The sequence below is a fragment of the Diabrotica virgifera genome, chromosome 10, assembly GCF_917563875.1.
Source record: "Diabrotica virgifera virgifera chromosome 10, PGI_DIABVI_V3a".
Lineage (NCBI taxonomy): Eukaryota > Metazoa > Arthropoda > Insecta > Coleoptera > Chrysomelidae > Diabrotica > Diabrotica virgifera.
The window spans coordinates 5,534,615-5,551,868 of NC_065452.1; the positions used below are offsets into that span (position 1 = coordinate 5,534,615).

A 17,254-nucleotide genomic window follows, 5' to 3' on the forward strand; every position below is an offset into this window, starting at 1 on the left:
ATTTCTTATTTATGTCTGTAATTTTTTTGTTGTTTGGTGAAAATGGAACGCGCTACAATGAATTTGACCCACAATGAGTGCGTTCAAGCAGTCACCTTACATAGCGAAGAACTACCATGCTATCGTTTCCTTATATTGGTAACAATTATTTGCTAATACACGATACTACAAGACCAACTAGCAAACCTCATTTGTAATATAAAAGGAGATATCTCTATTATTATAGAACATAAGCGAATGAATCTAAAAACAAAAATAACAAAAACGAAAAAACTGGAATATCTATAAGTACCACATAATGAGAGGGGAAAAGTACTTCCTGCTAGGACTCATAACCCAAGGAAAACTCTCGGGAAAGAGAAATATGAGACGCAGGAAGATTTCCTGGTTGCGAAATTTAAAGACGGTTTTACATTATGCTATTTTCATGCTGAGCAAGAGCCATACAAGACAGATTATCCAACTGCGCGTTCCCACGCGCTATTTATATGCAATTCCTGTGCTAGACGAAAAATTAAAACGTGTTCTATTTTTTCACGCTAGTTTGATACAAGTTGTCAAATTTCATGTTGCCAATATAACAAAATTTATAGTTTAGAATAAAATTTTATTTAAGACTGCAAGAAGAAGAAGAATATTCCGCAGGGTGTTCCGAACTTAAAAAAAAACACAGTATGATTGGCAAACCCGGTATACAATGACAACTTAATTGTCTCTAATAGCAACAATATTATTACAGGGATATTGTTAAAGAATAAGGCTGGAACATAATATGACAGCCTTCATTTCTGTTTAAAACGTCACTAAATTTATCTTTAATTTTTTTTTCAATTGTCCCTGCAAGATTTATTAGTCTTTCTTTGATATCTTTGATATAATTATTTGCTATGAGGTTCTCCTTCTATCTTTATGTCTTTGACTCTGTAGTTTTGCAATAGAATTTACAGTTATGTCAAAATTCGGTTTTATATAGGACAGTTCATTCTGAACAAAATTCTCACTAAAAATTTGTTGATATTTAAAGGATATTTTGCCGTAGAGAGAATTTATAAACGAATTTACTATACCTAGCTACCTGGTGGCCTTATTCTACTGATAAACAGTGTTCCAGATGGGTTTTCCCTAACAATAAAACTTGTAGCCATTTAGTAGATACATATATGTACTTGGAATAAAGTAGGTAATAAAGTTATTTAGCAGGTACCCCAATAATATATCTGATATGAACAATAATTCCAAGAAAGTATTATCTAAATATAACTATTTTATTTTTAAGAAACCCACAAATATGCTCATGCTGGATGTTGCACATGCATTTTGCATATAATCCGGGCTTTATATATAAGTAACTACACAAAAATAAAAATTTATTAAGCAGTTATATTTCCTAGTTTTTACTTGTGTAGTTCAAAATGTCCCTAGAATAAAAAAAGAAACAAAAAGCGTGTTTGAGCGGGCCCCTCCGCGGGGCCCGCGGAACCATGCTCAGTACGCCACTGTAGCGGAGTGATTGCTGCTCTCTTTGGCTCTTCCGATTCATTCGTCGTGGTGACTCATTATCCTTTTAGTTTTAGAATTGGTTGTGTGACTTGGCATTTTCTACAATTTTTCTCCAGTCGTTCCTGTTTTTGCTTATTGTTACCCATTGTCTAACTCCCATCTTCTTAAGATCCTCGTCTATCTGGTTCTCCAATGGTATTTTGGGTCTTCCTCGTATTCTGCCTGATACAGGTCTCCATTTGGTAATTTTCTTGATAATGGCTTCTGGATTTTTCCCTTTTATATGTCCCATCCATCTGAGTCTCTGTACCTTGATAACTGTGATGATGTCTTCTCCCTTCAAAATTTCTCTAACGTCGTGGTTCATCAGTTTTCTAAATTCATTATTCTAGATTTAGACAAATATGCAAATAAAAAAGTATGAAATATGCGCATAAATATGAGTATTTCATGCAAAAATATGCAGTATTTTATGCAAAAATATGCATATTTATCTAGAAAATATGCATGTAACAAAAAATATTTACAATATTTTTTTATTTACAAAAACACTTACAATATTATAAATACATAACATATACAATTATTTTAACATATAAATATTATTTTGAATTGTGGTAACAATAGATTATCAAATGATGTTCAAAATTTTCTAATAAAAACTTATGGCTTGTATCTGAATACATATATATATATATATATATATATATATATATCTATCATCTAAAAACATCCTCAAATAATGTAAGTACAAACATATAAGTAACTCTTTAGTAAGATTGTTTTTTGATGTGCAGTGTTTTTAGTGAAAGTATTGACTCTGCATTTCTCAGAACAATTTTTTGTTGTTTTTGTGTTTTTGGGAATCCTCGACACCTGGTTTAGTGAGAGGAAACTATGGTGTTCTGGATTTTTGGTAACACAAGGATAGCAATTATTATTGATTTCAGTTAGCCTATTTGTTAAATACTGTCTATTTATGATTGTAGTTTCCCTGATGATGAAAATAAACATTTTCGAAAGCTTGGAACTATTATAAAGAGTTTTCTTTGAGATTGCTGCTACCCCAATATTTCAGCCTTGTATATATATATATATATATATATATATATATATATATATTTGTAAATAGAAAAACTTCTTTCGACATCAACTGATGTAACTGGGGCATTTTTCAAATTTACTATAATAGATGGTTTCTAAATTAAGTGGTTCGGAGAATGTTCCAGCTAGTACTTGAACCACTTCAGAAAGAACCTGGTAACCACTATTTTTTTATGGTTACTTTAAATTTGTGAAAAATTTCCTTTCCAATAGTACCTTTAACGTTTTGACACAATGACTCAAATTTTTTTATTAAAACTGTACTCTCTAACAATGATAATTTGGAGGATTCTAATTGAGTTATAGTTTTCTGGACAAAACTATAATTTGATTTTATGAATGACAGTTGCTGTTGGTGGATGTTATTTTGGAAGGCTTGCTTAACTTCCAATAAAGATTGGCAACTACCATCCGTTAAAAGGTTAATTATTTCTTTTAACTCAACAAAATGATCAGCATAGAAATTAGCTGCTTTCAACCATGTTCCCCAAGTGTTAAAATGGGTTGCGGTGGCAGTGGAACATCAGGAAGCCTATCTCTGTAACATTGTATTCTTACAGGTGATTTCAGGAATACCTTTTTGACGCTCGCTATTAAACTGTTAACTAGTGGAAATTTTTTTCTTACTTCCTCGGCAACCGCAACTCTGTTTATTCCATGCGCTAAACAACTGACATGTATTAAGTTTGGATAAAATATTTTTAAATTTTGTCCTGCTTTCACCATATATGGTGCGGCATCAGATAAAATAAGCAAGCAAGCATTTCACTTGCTTACAAGAAATTAAATACGATTTTGGAAAGGCTTCATCGCTAAGTACACCAATCAATAAGTGCATAATGTATCTTCCTGACGAGTCAGTGGTCTCACATATGTGTGGTACACACATATATAAAAGTAATTATTACCTATTTCGGCTTTTATGTTGTGGATAACTGAGGAGTATAACAAACTGACATTATTTCTCTTTAGAGTTCGTTCACTGAGAATATCTTGTTTGCAATATTTTTTAATAAAAGAACTAAAGTTTTCATTAGATAATTTTGAAAGCGGTATATTAGAAGATACTAATGCACGACACAAATCTTCGTTAAAAGTCTTTTGTTCGGTTTGTTTTTTGGAACTTGACTGAAAGCACTTGGGCACTGAAGATTGATATTTTTTACCGGATGTGGTTTTTATTTTTTTAGCTAAATGTTTCGCGGTTCTGACATGCTGATCTATTTGATTTTTTTTTCAAAAAGAATATAAATATTCTATAGTTGTACCCATTTTTAAAATCTAAGATTGTAAAAATAAACTAAAAATGAACGGTTCTTGCATAACAATTAAAATATTTAATGTGCAAGAAGGAAGAACACCCAAATATTTACAAGAGGCTCTTGGTCTTTTCTGTTTACATTTAAATAAAAAATACTGTGAGCATAAATTAAAAGCACTTAATTAATTAAGTCCAATATATGATATGTTTTTGTTTTTAGCAAAATTAAAGCAAACTATGCTATTGTTAGAAAAAAAATGTTAGTGACCTTTCAGTAGACTATTGAATGATTTGAATTTTAAATAGGTATCCTATTTTTTATCGCAAGGAGTTTAAAAAATGCTTGAAAAAAGTAAAAATACATCGATTTATTGCGAACTAGCCTTGTGTTGGTACTTTTCTTAAACATAATCTCCAATTTTAAAATCTTTGTTTGTACCACCGTGTAAATTTTTAAAATAAAATAAAAAATAATACGTATGTACTTATGGTTTTTCCACAACATGAGCAATAAACTTTATCATATCCATAGAGAGCTCTTTGTAAGATTTTATCCAAGTTGAAACATTGCTTATTTTCGGCATTTTCAAAGCATAATAATTATTCACAATTGAAATACACGTTGTTTACGCCTCCAATTTTACAACAAAAGTGAAACCAAGTGAAACTGAGCGTCAAAATAAAAATTTTTACCTAGAGACATAAACTGGCAAACACAAACCCTTAATTCCAGGACAAAACGTGACAAAACTATAAGCCGCTGTCTTTTATTAGTTACTATACCAAGAATTTGAATAATTTTCAGGCTATCTGTAAGTTTGAATATAAAAATATATAGTTAACACCAAATTTTCAAATTATATGCACTTTATGCTCACTTTTATAAAAATATGCAAAATTTGACATTTTTGCATTTTTTATGCATTATATGCAAAATAGGCAATTTGCATATTTGCCTAAGTCTAAATTATTACCTAAATTTAGTGGGCCTGCTATCCTCTGAATTATTGTACTCTCTAGGATACTCAACCTTTCTTTCTTTTTCTGTTCAGACACATTACTTCAACACCATCAGTAATATAAACGTTTAAATCAATATTTATACAGGATGGCCAAAAAAATATTTTTTAATTAAATTAATTGACGCAAAAAGAAGAATTGATGTAATTTATTTAACTCAAAATACGTTTTTCTGCTGTCAAAAATAGAAAATAGTGTTTATTTGAAAAATAAACATTGCTTTTAAGTTCAATTAAATGTTTAAACTGCCGAGAGGCAAGTAGGTTGGTCGCTGTTTGATATTTTATTTATGCGAAAAATAATTTTTATTTATTAAATATTTTTATTACAGCATTATTTTATCACAGTAGTAAAATGTATTTTGAGTTAAATAAATTACATATATTCTTCTTTTTCCATTAATTCATTTAATTAAAAAAATATTTTTATAGTAGTTATTGTTATTGTTAAATTTTGTATACCAAACATGTATGCCACATTTATCATAAGCTTTGTGATACCCAAGAACACTGCAGAACAATAGTGCTTTTCTTACTGCTAACTGCAGCGTATTTTTGTCGAAAACCAAATTGGTAGTCTGGTTTTTTTTGGAAAGAACTCAGTTACTTTTTTATTAATTTCTCAAGAATTATAGCAAAAATTGGTAATAAACTAATGTATCTATCATAGGCGTAACCAGGATGATCCTAAGGGGGGGGGGGTTACAACTACTGGAAGGTCTCTGAGGGCTATGGTGTTAAGCGTATAGAGCTCAAAGTACATCCCAATGGGGGGGGGGGTTACAACCCCCAAAACCCCCCTGGTTACGCCTATGGTATCTATATGAAGTTACGGATTCTAAAGGTTTGGCTATTTTATGAATTAAAATAACTTAAGCCATTTTCCACTGTGAAGTAAAGTATCCTAATCTTAATACTGCGTTGTAGATTTGTTTTAATAAGAGAAAAGCATTTTGTGGTAATTGACACAATGCCAATCCAGTAATCAGCTCACAACCAGGATATTTATTTACCCGTGTTGAGCTGCCCCCCCCCCCCCACTTGCAAAAATAAAAAAACAAATAGCCCTAATTTATGAGCTATTTATGAGCTCTCATATTCCGCAAACTAAACATTTTGAGCTCGTTCCACTGAGCAGGAATTTAATACTTTAGTGGGGGGGGGCTGAGTCAGCCCCCCACTACTTAAAAATAGGAATATTGAATCGTTTTTTGCGGCAGAATTACGAGCTATTTATGAGCTCTTGAAATTATATAGTTTCGATTTTTGAGCTCATCCCCTTCACCCCCAAACAACCCTTTAATTGATTTAACTTATGATAAAAATGCTGAGAAAACTTAAAATATATCGTATTGCGGATATATTTCCTATAGCTTAAATACTCTAAGAATAAACTATTAAATCACGTGCATTTCGATTATTGAGCTACAACCCCTTCGCAAGAAAACCACCCGGCTTAAGAGAAAGTTGTACTTAAAATGCATTAAACTAATTATTTGGCGACTAAATATCATTTAATAATTTATAAGCTTCCAAATTACGCGCATTTAGATCAGTAAAATGCAATTTATTTTGTATAGTGCAGTCACTGAAGGTAAAAATTAACGATTACCTTCAATTTCGGTGAACTTTCATCGATTTTCACGAAAATTGGTCAGTGGTTAGAGGATACGTCAAGAAACAAAGGTGACATGGTACCACCTTGCGCCTTTACCCTGAGGGTGGATACCGCCCTTTCTCGGGGGTGAAAATTATTTAAAAAAAAATAACTGCACAAATCAATAAAAGAACAAATTAAAAGTAAAATTTATTATATAAAGTTAATAAAATAAGTCAATACTTTTTAAGTTATTGAAGATCAAAGATTTTTTAATTATTCGTGAAAAAATGCATTATTTGAAGCGGTTTTTTGTAAATCACTGAAAAACTGTAGGTTTTTACAAAAAAGTTAATAGTAGTTTAATTCGTATAGCTTATATTCTAAGAATAAACTCTTAAATCACGCGCCTTTCCATTATAGAGCTACAACCCCTTCGCAAGAAAACCATCCCATATTCCCGGCTTAAGAGAGAGTTGTACTTAAAATACTTTTTCTACAACCGTGTTAAAAATGCAATTTTTAGCACTCTAGACGAGCGTTAAAAATGCTACTTTAAGGCACTAGTGCTTTAAAAAAAATTTATGGCACTGCAATTCGTATTGACCGTATAGGCAATTTTGATGTAATGTCAAAAAAATATAAAAATGGAATGTCAGTCAAGTTCAAGTAAAAATTTTTGTAGATATTGTCCTGTAATTACGTTTGTAGAAAAAATATTGTATGATATGCGTGTTAAAAAGTACATTTTTAAGGCACTCATGTGAATTGCAGAACTCGCTATCGCTCATTCTGCAAACTTTCACATGCGTGCCTTAAACGTGTAATTTTAACACTTATATCATAAACAACTATTAAATTAATTATTTGGCGACTATATATCGTTTAATAATTTATGAGCTTGCAAAATATACGCATCTCAATTAGTGAATTGCCATTGGCAATTCACTAATTGAGATTCAACTAGGGGTTGTAGCTCAATAATCGAAAGGCGCGTGATTTAAGAGTTTATTCTTAGAATATAAGCTATACGAATTAAACTACTATTAACTTTTTTGTAAAAACTTACAGTTTTTCAGTGATTTACGAAAAACCGCTTCAAAACATGCATTTTTTCACGAATAATTAAAATTTTTGATCTTTAATAACTTAAAAAGTATTGACTTATTTTAATAACTTTATATAATAAACTTTGCTTATAATTTGTTCTTTTATAGATTTGTGCAGTTATTTTTTATAAAATAATTTTTACCCCCAGAAGGGGCGGTATGAACCCTCAGGGTAAAGGCGCAAGGTGGTACCATGTCACCTTTGTTTCTTGAGGTAACCTCTAACCACTGACCAATTTTCGTGAAAATCGATGAAGGTTCACCGAAATTGAAGGTAATCGTTGATTTTTACTTTAAGTGACTGCACTATACAAAATAAATTGCAATTTACTGATCTAAATGCGCGTAATTTGGAAGCTTATAAATTATTAAATGATATTTAGTCGCCAAATAATTAGTTTAATGCATTTTAAGTACAACTTTCTCTTAAGCCGGGTTTTTCTTGCGAAGGGGTTGTAGCTCAATAATCGAAATGCACGTGATTTAATAGTTTATTCTTAGAGTATATAAGCTATAGGAATTATATCCGCAATACGATATATTTTAAGTTTTCTCAGCATTTTTCTCTTAAGTTAAATCAATTAAAGGGTTGTTTGGGGGTGAAGGGGATGAGCTCAAAAATCGAAACTATATAATTTCAAGAGCTCATAAATAGCTCGTAATTCTGCCGCAAAAACCGATTCAATATTCCTATCTTTAAGTAGTGGGGGGCTGACTCAGCCCCCCACTAAAGTATTAAATTCCTGCTCAGTGGAACGAGCTCAAAATTTTTAGTTTGCGGAATATGAAAGCTCATAAATAGCTCATAAATCAGGGCTATTTATTTTTTAATTTTTGCAAGTGGGGGGGGGCAGCTCAACACGGGTGATTTATTTTTATTATTATTGAATATTTCGTCAATAATTTCGGTTTTTCTAAAAGGCTTAACAGCCAGAGACATCTGGTATGGGCAGCCAAAATATCTATAAATATTTACCTTTTCTTCTAGTTGTAACTCAGAGAAAATTAAAGGTAGTTGCCAGGTGTTTTCCTAGATTCCTCGATCTAGACACAGCAGTGTCTAGATCGCAGTGTCTATATCACTTTCTGTCTTTAGACATAAGTTTACGTTATTCTGTTATTCATAATGGTTTCTTTAAATAAATTCCGTTTGGTTATTAAATATGAAAGCGTAGGAGGTCAAGGTAAATAAAATTATTTCTGAAGATAAGGTGAAAAATACTGAGACGTCTGAGGTTATTCATATTAACTGTCTGAAGTAGTTGTCTGTCACGTGGTTCATCAAACTAGAGCTTCAAAAAGGCGGACTGGGACGTTTCGCCGACGCCGTTTCGCCGTCGCCATTTCGCCGTCTCCATCCCGGCATTGGTTAAGTTTACAAGAACGTGATAACATACTAACTTTTTTTATACTAAATGTCAGTGTAAATAAAATGCTGATGTTGCTAGTAAAACCAAGTTATATTTTCGTATTTAACTATACATTGTTTTCGTCTGAAAAATAAAATATTTACAGTATTAAAAATATTTAAAAAGTTACATTTCATAATTATGCTCAAGTCCTCTAAGATATTCTAAAATATCTCCATCGGCATTGAAGTTTCGGACTAATCTTAAAATTCGCTCATCCGCGTCCTTATATTTTTTTTCAAGGGTGGCAGATTCCCAGCAACTAACTGTTCATAGTGAACGTCCCTACCCTTCTGCACCTTACGGAGGCTATCGATAAATTTCCATATTGTAGGGTGGTCGACTCCTAATTCTGTTTGAAGCCTTCTGTGTGCTGCCTCCGCGTAATTGTTGGTTTGATCCTCCCTATTCATCGTCCTTTGATAGAGATTCCACATCTCCTGGGGAAATAATGTTGGGCGTCTACCATCTCCTCGTCTATAAATAATTAATAAAATGATATACAGATTTTGGAATTTCTGAAGAAGTACACTTTATAGTTACCTGTTCATACGTCCTGCGTAATTGTCTTCGAACCAATCCAACAGTGGTTGAAGCGCAACAGGTAAAGCGTTTCCCAACACATCAATGGCCTGATCTAAATGACGAACTGGAACGAATGCCAAGGATGTCACCATCTTATAATTTAAGGCAAATTGGGCATCGTTATTGTATTCTGTAAGATGGCCTAACTGTGCCACATGTTTCTTCATGTTTTGTGCTAAGTGGAAGAAACATCCGTTGATATTTAGTCCTGGGAAGCAATCTTTCATGGCTGAGAATGTTGCCTGCTCAACGTCGCAATGGATCGCAGTAGGGCTCAGATTTGGCTTCAAAATCTTTATTAGATCGAACATACGGCTATAAGTAGCTCGTGATTTGTTTGGCAAAAGGGCATAAAATATAGGGTGGACCCCATTATTTTTAGTTGCCATCACGGTGTACACTTGGGAAAAAAGCTGCGGTGCTATTGAAAATGTACCATCGGCAAACCATATGGGCGAAGTTTTCAAATGCTGCAGCCAGCTGTCTCTCCCGAAAATCAATATTCTGTTGGGCCCTTCTCCATTGTCCGCCAAAAGGAAATTTTCTTCCACGCCATCCGACACTTCATAAATCCTGTAATGTTCCGGTATCCGCAATTCTTCCAAATTAACAGGGTTTGGCGGTGCAGCTTGAATTTCGTTGCATTTTCGTCTGATGGTCTTCCTCAGTGCGCAACTATTTGGAAGTCGAGCTTGAGAAGCCTGACTGGTATTATTCAAACATTCGTTGACTACCTAAAATAAAAAAATGAATAAATCTATGAAAATTTCAAAGTAAAATATTGTTGGAAATAAGAAAATTTATTATAATAAATTGAAAATTACCTGAATTGTTCCTTCCATTGTATCTTCTGCTCGTCTTTTAATGGTTGTTACTATTTGGGCAACCTCTACATCCACAGCCGAGGCGTCATGAGAGTGCAGGTTAACCTTTTTTATTATTTCACCATTTTTAGTGTGAATTCTTGCCTTACACATGCCTCTTCTGTCACATGTCCAAAATCTAATTTCATCGTCATTTTTGCTAAGGGCATCCAAAAAAATAAATAAAACTATCTGAGCTAAATTTTGGCTTTCCTCTAGTAGGTAGAAATTGTTCGGTTCATAATTAAGTTCGTAATTATCGCAAACAATTTCAAGATACGACTGAACTCTTCAGATGAATTCTGCGCTTACAAAGTAAATTAAAAGAGAGAAATGAGGAAACGGGATATAATCTGTTAATGGTACCTGATGTACATGCCAACCTTTAATAGTCACCTATTGTTTGTAATTTTAAGTTTAACCTATTTTTTAGGAAATTAAGGACAATAAACAAGAGTATAATTAGAATACATCATTAAGTAGATAATAATCTGTTAACGGTACCTGATGTACCTGCCAACCTTTAATAGTCACCTATTGTTTGTAATTTTAAGTTTAACCTATTATTTCTAGGAAATTAAGGACAATAAACAAGAGTATAATTAGAATACATCATTAAGGAGATAATAATCTGTTAACGGTACCTGATGTACCTGCCAACCTTTAATAGTCACCTATTGTTTGTAATTTTAAGTTTAACCTATTATTTCTAGGAAATTAACGACAATAAACAAGAGTATAATTAGAATACATCATTAAATAGATAAATATTACTATTATCAGATTCCCGGAAATAAACAATATTGAAAAAGAGATTTCAATTTCAATTGTTTTTACTGTATCAAAAATAAAAAACTTTATTATGTAAAAGTGATAGTATATAATCGTTCGAAAACCATTCAAAACTTATATACGAGTAATGATCATACCGAAATTATAAGTACTAATGCTAACAACGAAATGGCGACGGCGAAATGGCTCGACGGCGAAACGGCGACGGCGAAATGGCTCGACGGCGAAACGGAGACGGAGAAATGACGACGGCGAAACGGCGACGGCGAAAAAATGTCCTAGACCCCCAAAAAGGACGTTTCACACTGTAATCACCACAGATTAAGAGCCACGATACAAGTGATTTAAAAAAATCAGAAAATTTATTTGTTTTTATTGTGTGCCTAGGACGTCAGTATAATGATGATATAGTGATTGGGTCTACTCCATTCTTCAATTACTATGTTTGTGGCCTGCAGGTGCGATACTTTAGTTGTCCGTAGTTCGTAATGTTTTATACTGCTTTTGATAATTATGATAGAACCGCCGTCTGCAATATTATCAGGATGATTAATTGTGGTATTTAATTTATAGTTTGGCATTTTACCGTCTCTAACATATTCTGTGTTCGAGATTGTTTAGCACTGACTTACAATTTTACTTCTACCAAGAAAAATTTAATTTGTGTAATACTTTACACAAGGTTTTTCGTCTTATGCCAAGCAAACTTTCTTATAGCTTCTAGTATTATTTATTTATCGTATGGCAATTACAACACATTTAGAACAAAATTACAGACACTAGTAATATACAGTCCATCTAATTTACTTACCGTTGCACGTCATTATCTACGTTAGAGATCTAAGTTGACATTGTTGCCCAATTACAAAAAATTCTTGAATTCATTTTAAATCAAATACATCACACAATTTTTGCGGAAGTGGATTATACAGCAAAACAAATTAATATTCAATGTAAATAAATAAAAACTTAAGAAATAGAAAACAAGAATTAAGTTATAATTTTATGTTAAAGTACATAATAAAATCAGTAAATATAATGAAACAAATACTTATAGTAAAGAATATAAACAAATATGAAGTGTCATCACCGCAACTGTCAAATAAATGTTACCAATTTATGCCAAAATATCACCTGCGTTCGATTATAGTTACAGTGTATTACGAAAAAATGTACTTCATAAAAACGCTTTATAATCCATTTATACAAATTAAATGAAACATATTATTGGGTATTTCTTCAAGTTGACATTAATAAAAATCTTTAAATATTATTTCTACGCGTATATAATAAAATATGTCTAGTGGCTGTAATGCCAGTGTACTCGGCAAAGTGATTCTAAAAAAGAACACACCTACCGCCTAAATATTTCGTGTTGGTATTATGTGACGTCACGGTCTATGACGCGGATGACGTGCAACGGTAAGTAAATTAGATGGAGTATAGGTATATCACAAACGTTAAATAGTTACAAACAAACATCAAGTGTATTAATATAATCAATTGACTCTGAAGTTGCCAACAAAAAGTCTTCAGGGCTACCATTGTAGGATCTTGAGGGACACTCTTCAATAATGTGGTCAATGGTTTGGTTCTTCCCACAGTCACATTGAGGAGACGGGTTCTTTCCCCATTTATGTAGCACGTATGCACATCTGCCATGTCTGGTTCGGATCCTATTTAGAGTGGACCATGTTTTACGTGGAAGATCAAAACCTGGTGGCTTGTAGGTAATGCAGGGCATGTTATTTTGCCGTGCGTTCCATTCTTGGGACCATGCATTCGTGATGTTGAACTCTCATGTATCATTCTTGCCATTTTTATTGGTGGTTTTCTAGAGCGGAGACGGGTAATTCGTGCATCCTAGGTACCTTGGTGGATCGGCAGATTTATATTGTTCATGATCTTTTTGTATTCACGTGTAAGTGTGTCAACTCGTCGTAAATGTGGAGGTGGGATGTGACTTAATACTGGAAGCCATTGGGATTACTAGCTATAATCCTCATAGTGCTGTGCAGCTGAGTGTCGACCTTTTTTACGTGTGGGCTGTGTAGCCAAACTGGAGCATAATATTCAGCGGTCGAGAAAACAAGGGCTAAGGCAGTAGAGCGGAGAGTGGAAGCCGATGCTCCCCAGGTGGTACCCCAGAGCTTCTGTATGATGTTATTTCTTGTATTCAACTTTTGGGCAGTTTTTGTTAGATGCTCTTTAAATGATAGCGTTCTCTCTAGTGCTACGCCCAGGTACTGAGGTGTTTTGTTGTGGGTAAGTGTAGTATTTTCAAACCGTATGTTGAGTTCCTTTCCAGCAAGTTTATTGTTCAGGTGAAAGCAACTAACTTCTGTTTTGGATGCATTTGGTTGAAGTCGCCACTTGCGAAAATATTTGCCCAATATATATAAGTCTGCCGTCAGAACTTCTTCAGACGTTTCTAGTGTTCTGCTTCGTGTAATGAGGGCCTAGTCATCGGCGTATCCGAACTTTCTTGATTGTGTTTCCGGCATATCTGCTAAGTATAAACTAAATAGTAGTGGAGAGAGCACTGACCCCTGTGGTAGGCCATTCTTGAGTTTCTTTGGTGGGCTGATATCTGTCCCCATCACTGCTTGAAACATTCGGTCGTTGAGCATGCTATCTATTAGGCGTGCTATTGGTTTACAGGGGATTGCACGGAGAATTTTGTATATGAGGCCCTCTCTCCATACTGTATTGTAAGCCGCCGAGAGATCAATAAATGCCGCTGAAGTTTTAAGTCTTTTTTGGAAACCCGCTTCGATGTAGGTGGTGAGTGACATTACCTGGTCCGCGCAGCTTCGTTCTGGTCTAAAACCTGCTTGTTCGACTGGGATCACCTGGAACAGTTTGTGCTGATTCTATTATATATAAGCCTCTCTAATAGTTTGTAGCTTCTAGTAAGCAGCATTTGATGTACAGCAGCATTTGATGTACACCGGCATCATGCACATTTAACCGTCTTTGTCTGCAAATGAAGCCCATCTTTATACTTTTATTACTGGGGTAAACGTTGAGTTCATTTATCACCACATCTAATTCTTCATTTATCATGAGTTCATTTATCATCTAATTAGTGTTTGGCAATTTTGAAAATGTTAGGCCATGAAATTGTGTACTATGTTTGGTTCAACTTATGTGTGCGAAGAGGCTTTATCAAGAATGAACTTTATTAAAAATCGGTAGAGATCTCACTTAACAGATGAATATCTCAACTCCCTAATGAGACTCAGTTGCACTAAACTCACTCCAAACTTCAGTCAGGTTGTACATAAAACAAGAATGTGTGTGTACTTTGTACGCACGTAAGAAGTTATACTTCTATTATATGATTATATGATTATAAACGAAATTAATATACTTTTTATTTATATTTTATTTAAATATTAAACTAATTTATACTTACTACTTCTCAAACATTTTTATTAAAACAGTGCCAAAAATTAAAATAATAAAAGAATAAAACACACACAAACACATTAAAAATGCCACAAATGATTTCTGAACATTAATTGTCGGAAAAATTTTTAACTAAATACGTATTTTCTGAAAATAAAATTATATAATAAATATACTTACAATCATAAAATGTATAAAAAATAAAAAAATAAAAGTTTCTATTGGGATTCGAACCAACTTACCACGCGGCTGGTATTTGCGTTGTATTGGGGTTCACTCGCATTAAAAGCTTCGCCACAGAGACAGTTTGTCATTATGTGCGAAGATCGACTAACTAAACGGATTAAACTTTTGACATTTTTAACTTATGTAAATCAAATTATTTTGATTTTGAATTGAAATGATTTAGAATGGAAAAAATACAACAAAACATAGAGTAAGAAAACAATATATTAGGTGAATATTGATAGAAACTTTGATGGTAATCAAATTATGTAAATAAAAGTATTACATACTACTTATGTATTTTGGTAGGTTCAAATAGGTAGGTATCGGAGCCCGTATAACGACTAATAAATTTCGCAATCACTTGCATCGTGCAAAGTGGCTATGTGCAAATATCATAACAAAATTTGATCAACTATTTATAAAACACTTACCAGTGTAATATTCTTTAGCTTTGAATAAGCGAGATCTGCGGCACTCATACTAGTCACAGTCACAGTTTGATGGGCTTTCACATTGGCATGCAACAATCATCTCTTCTATGTAAATAAGTCCAAAAATATAATATGAAAACTATTTAAAAAGGCAGTATAACCATTAACTAACTTTTTGTTTGTTGTTTCTCTTCCTACAAATTTTAAAACGCAACAACCATACATTATAACCAAACCACAGTCCCACAGCTGTGCCACAGCTGCCATATTGGATAATTTTTGTCATGTCATTTGAACATCCAATCAGAACAAAGTTATAATGCGCATGTGCCCGGTCGCTAGGTTTTACCATATAAAAATACACCGTCATTACGCCCGTAAAGAAGTATAACTTCAAAAATGTCATTTTTCTCTCCGATAATTTAATTTTGTAAAGAGTTTTCCCCCTTATTGTTATACTTACTAATCAATCTGTAATATAAAATTGTCATGTGCATTTTTTTATATTCATTTCCTCTCTACTATAATTATGTTAAGTAGGAGTACTTTTCAGATGTGCATTTAATTAAAATAATTTTCAGATTTAATAAGTTTGCAACAAACACCTTGTATTGAAACTAATGTAGAAAAGATAACATGTTAATTAGCATTTTGTACTATGATTATTTATTTTAAATTCCTCAGTTTCCTTTCCACAAAATTGAAGATGTCTAAAAACTGCAATAGCATTCAAAATATTAATTCCTAATTTTTAAAATATTCTCAGTAACAATTTACAATACTGCTGTTTTCAAAATATACTGATAATAACATCAAAACAATACACAATGAATTTATATTTTATTTATTGTGCCATGAAAACTTACAGAAAAGTCTAACAATAAAACACTGAAAACGTTTGTTTTCTATACTTCCACAAAATTTATTATAACTAAGTGACTACAGCTGTTTCGGCTGAGTGCCTTTCTCAAGTGATGAGTGCCTTTCTCAAGTGATTTCATTTGAGAAAGGCACTCCGCCGAAACAGTTGTAGTCACTTAGTTATAATAAATTTTGTGGAAGTATAGAAAACAAACGTTTTCAGTGTTTTATTGTTAGATAAAATGAACTTCCATCAAGTAACGGTCGAATCCATCAATTATTTACAGAAAAGTATATCCGAGTCTCGGTCATCCGAGCCCCTCGGTTAACCGAGGCAGAAGTCATAACAGGTGAGTTACAATTTTCAACCTCGGCGCAACATCGCCGCCTCAAAATCAAAAAGAGGAATAAAGCTTATGCAAAATCAAAGACTTTTTTAAACAGTAATATTAATAAGGTAAAGGTTTTTATATTTTATAGACAGTACTGCATTAATTTTGTCATCAAAATATACACAGTTATGATTATTTACGTGTTTTTCTATCAATATAACCAATCTCAGTGTTAACCGAGTTTTTCCGTATCCGAGGTAGTTACGGTCCCAGTTACCTCGGATAATCGCGAGTCTACTGTAGTAACCAAAAAACAATCAGATATTATTAGTTTTCCTTTCCATATTAGTCAATGTGTGAGGCCACTTTCGTATGAAAAATGTTTCTGGCTCGATTTCTTTGCGGATTCCTGTTAAAAAATGTCCCCTTTAAACAAATCAGAGGGTGCCGAGTGAAAGAATTTTTTAAGCAAATTCAAAATTACTTTTTTGCCTCGAAAAATGTATTTTTAGGTTTCTTGAGTAATTATAAACAATAAAGATCTCTTGTCATATTTCTGAAAAGTTGATAGTTTTCGAGTTATAAACGATTTAAAATCTGAAAAATGCTAAAATATACATTTGCGATGCTTGAGTACTCTCAAGTTTTAATAAAATGGCAGATCTTTTTTATTTAAGATCACCCAGAAATGCTAAAAACATATTATTTTCGCGGGAAAAAAAGGTGATGTCTTGAATATTTTAGTGTGCAAC

General features: G+C 32.9%; 2 protein-coding genes across 2 annotated transcripts in view; both read right to left on the reverse strand.

Moving 5' to 3' along the window:
* LOC114331646 (endothelin receptor type B) overlaps positions 1-17,254 on the reverse strand; it is a 289,732-nt gene that overhangs the window by 233,317 nt on the left and 39,161 nt on the right. The gene's annotated exons all lie outside the window — the stretch shown is intronic.
* LOC126878595 (uncharacterized) lies at positions 9,203-10,561 on the reverse strand. Its single transcript, XM_050641403.1, has 3 exons — positions 10,409-10,561; positions 9,543-10,318; positions 9,203-9,476 (listed from the first exon to the last, which is right to left on the reverse strand). The coding sequence occupies exons 1-3, from the start codon at positions 10,559-10,561 to the stop codon at positions 9,203-9,205; spliced, it is 1,203 nt and encodes a 400-aa protein (XP_050497360.1).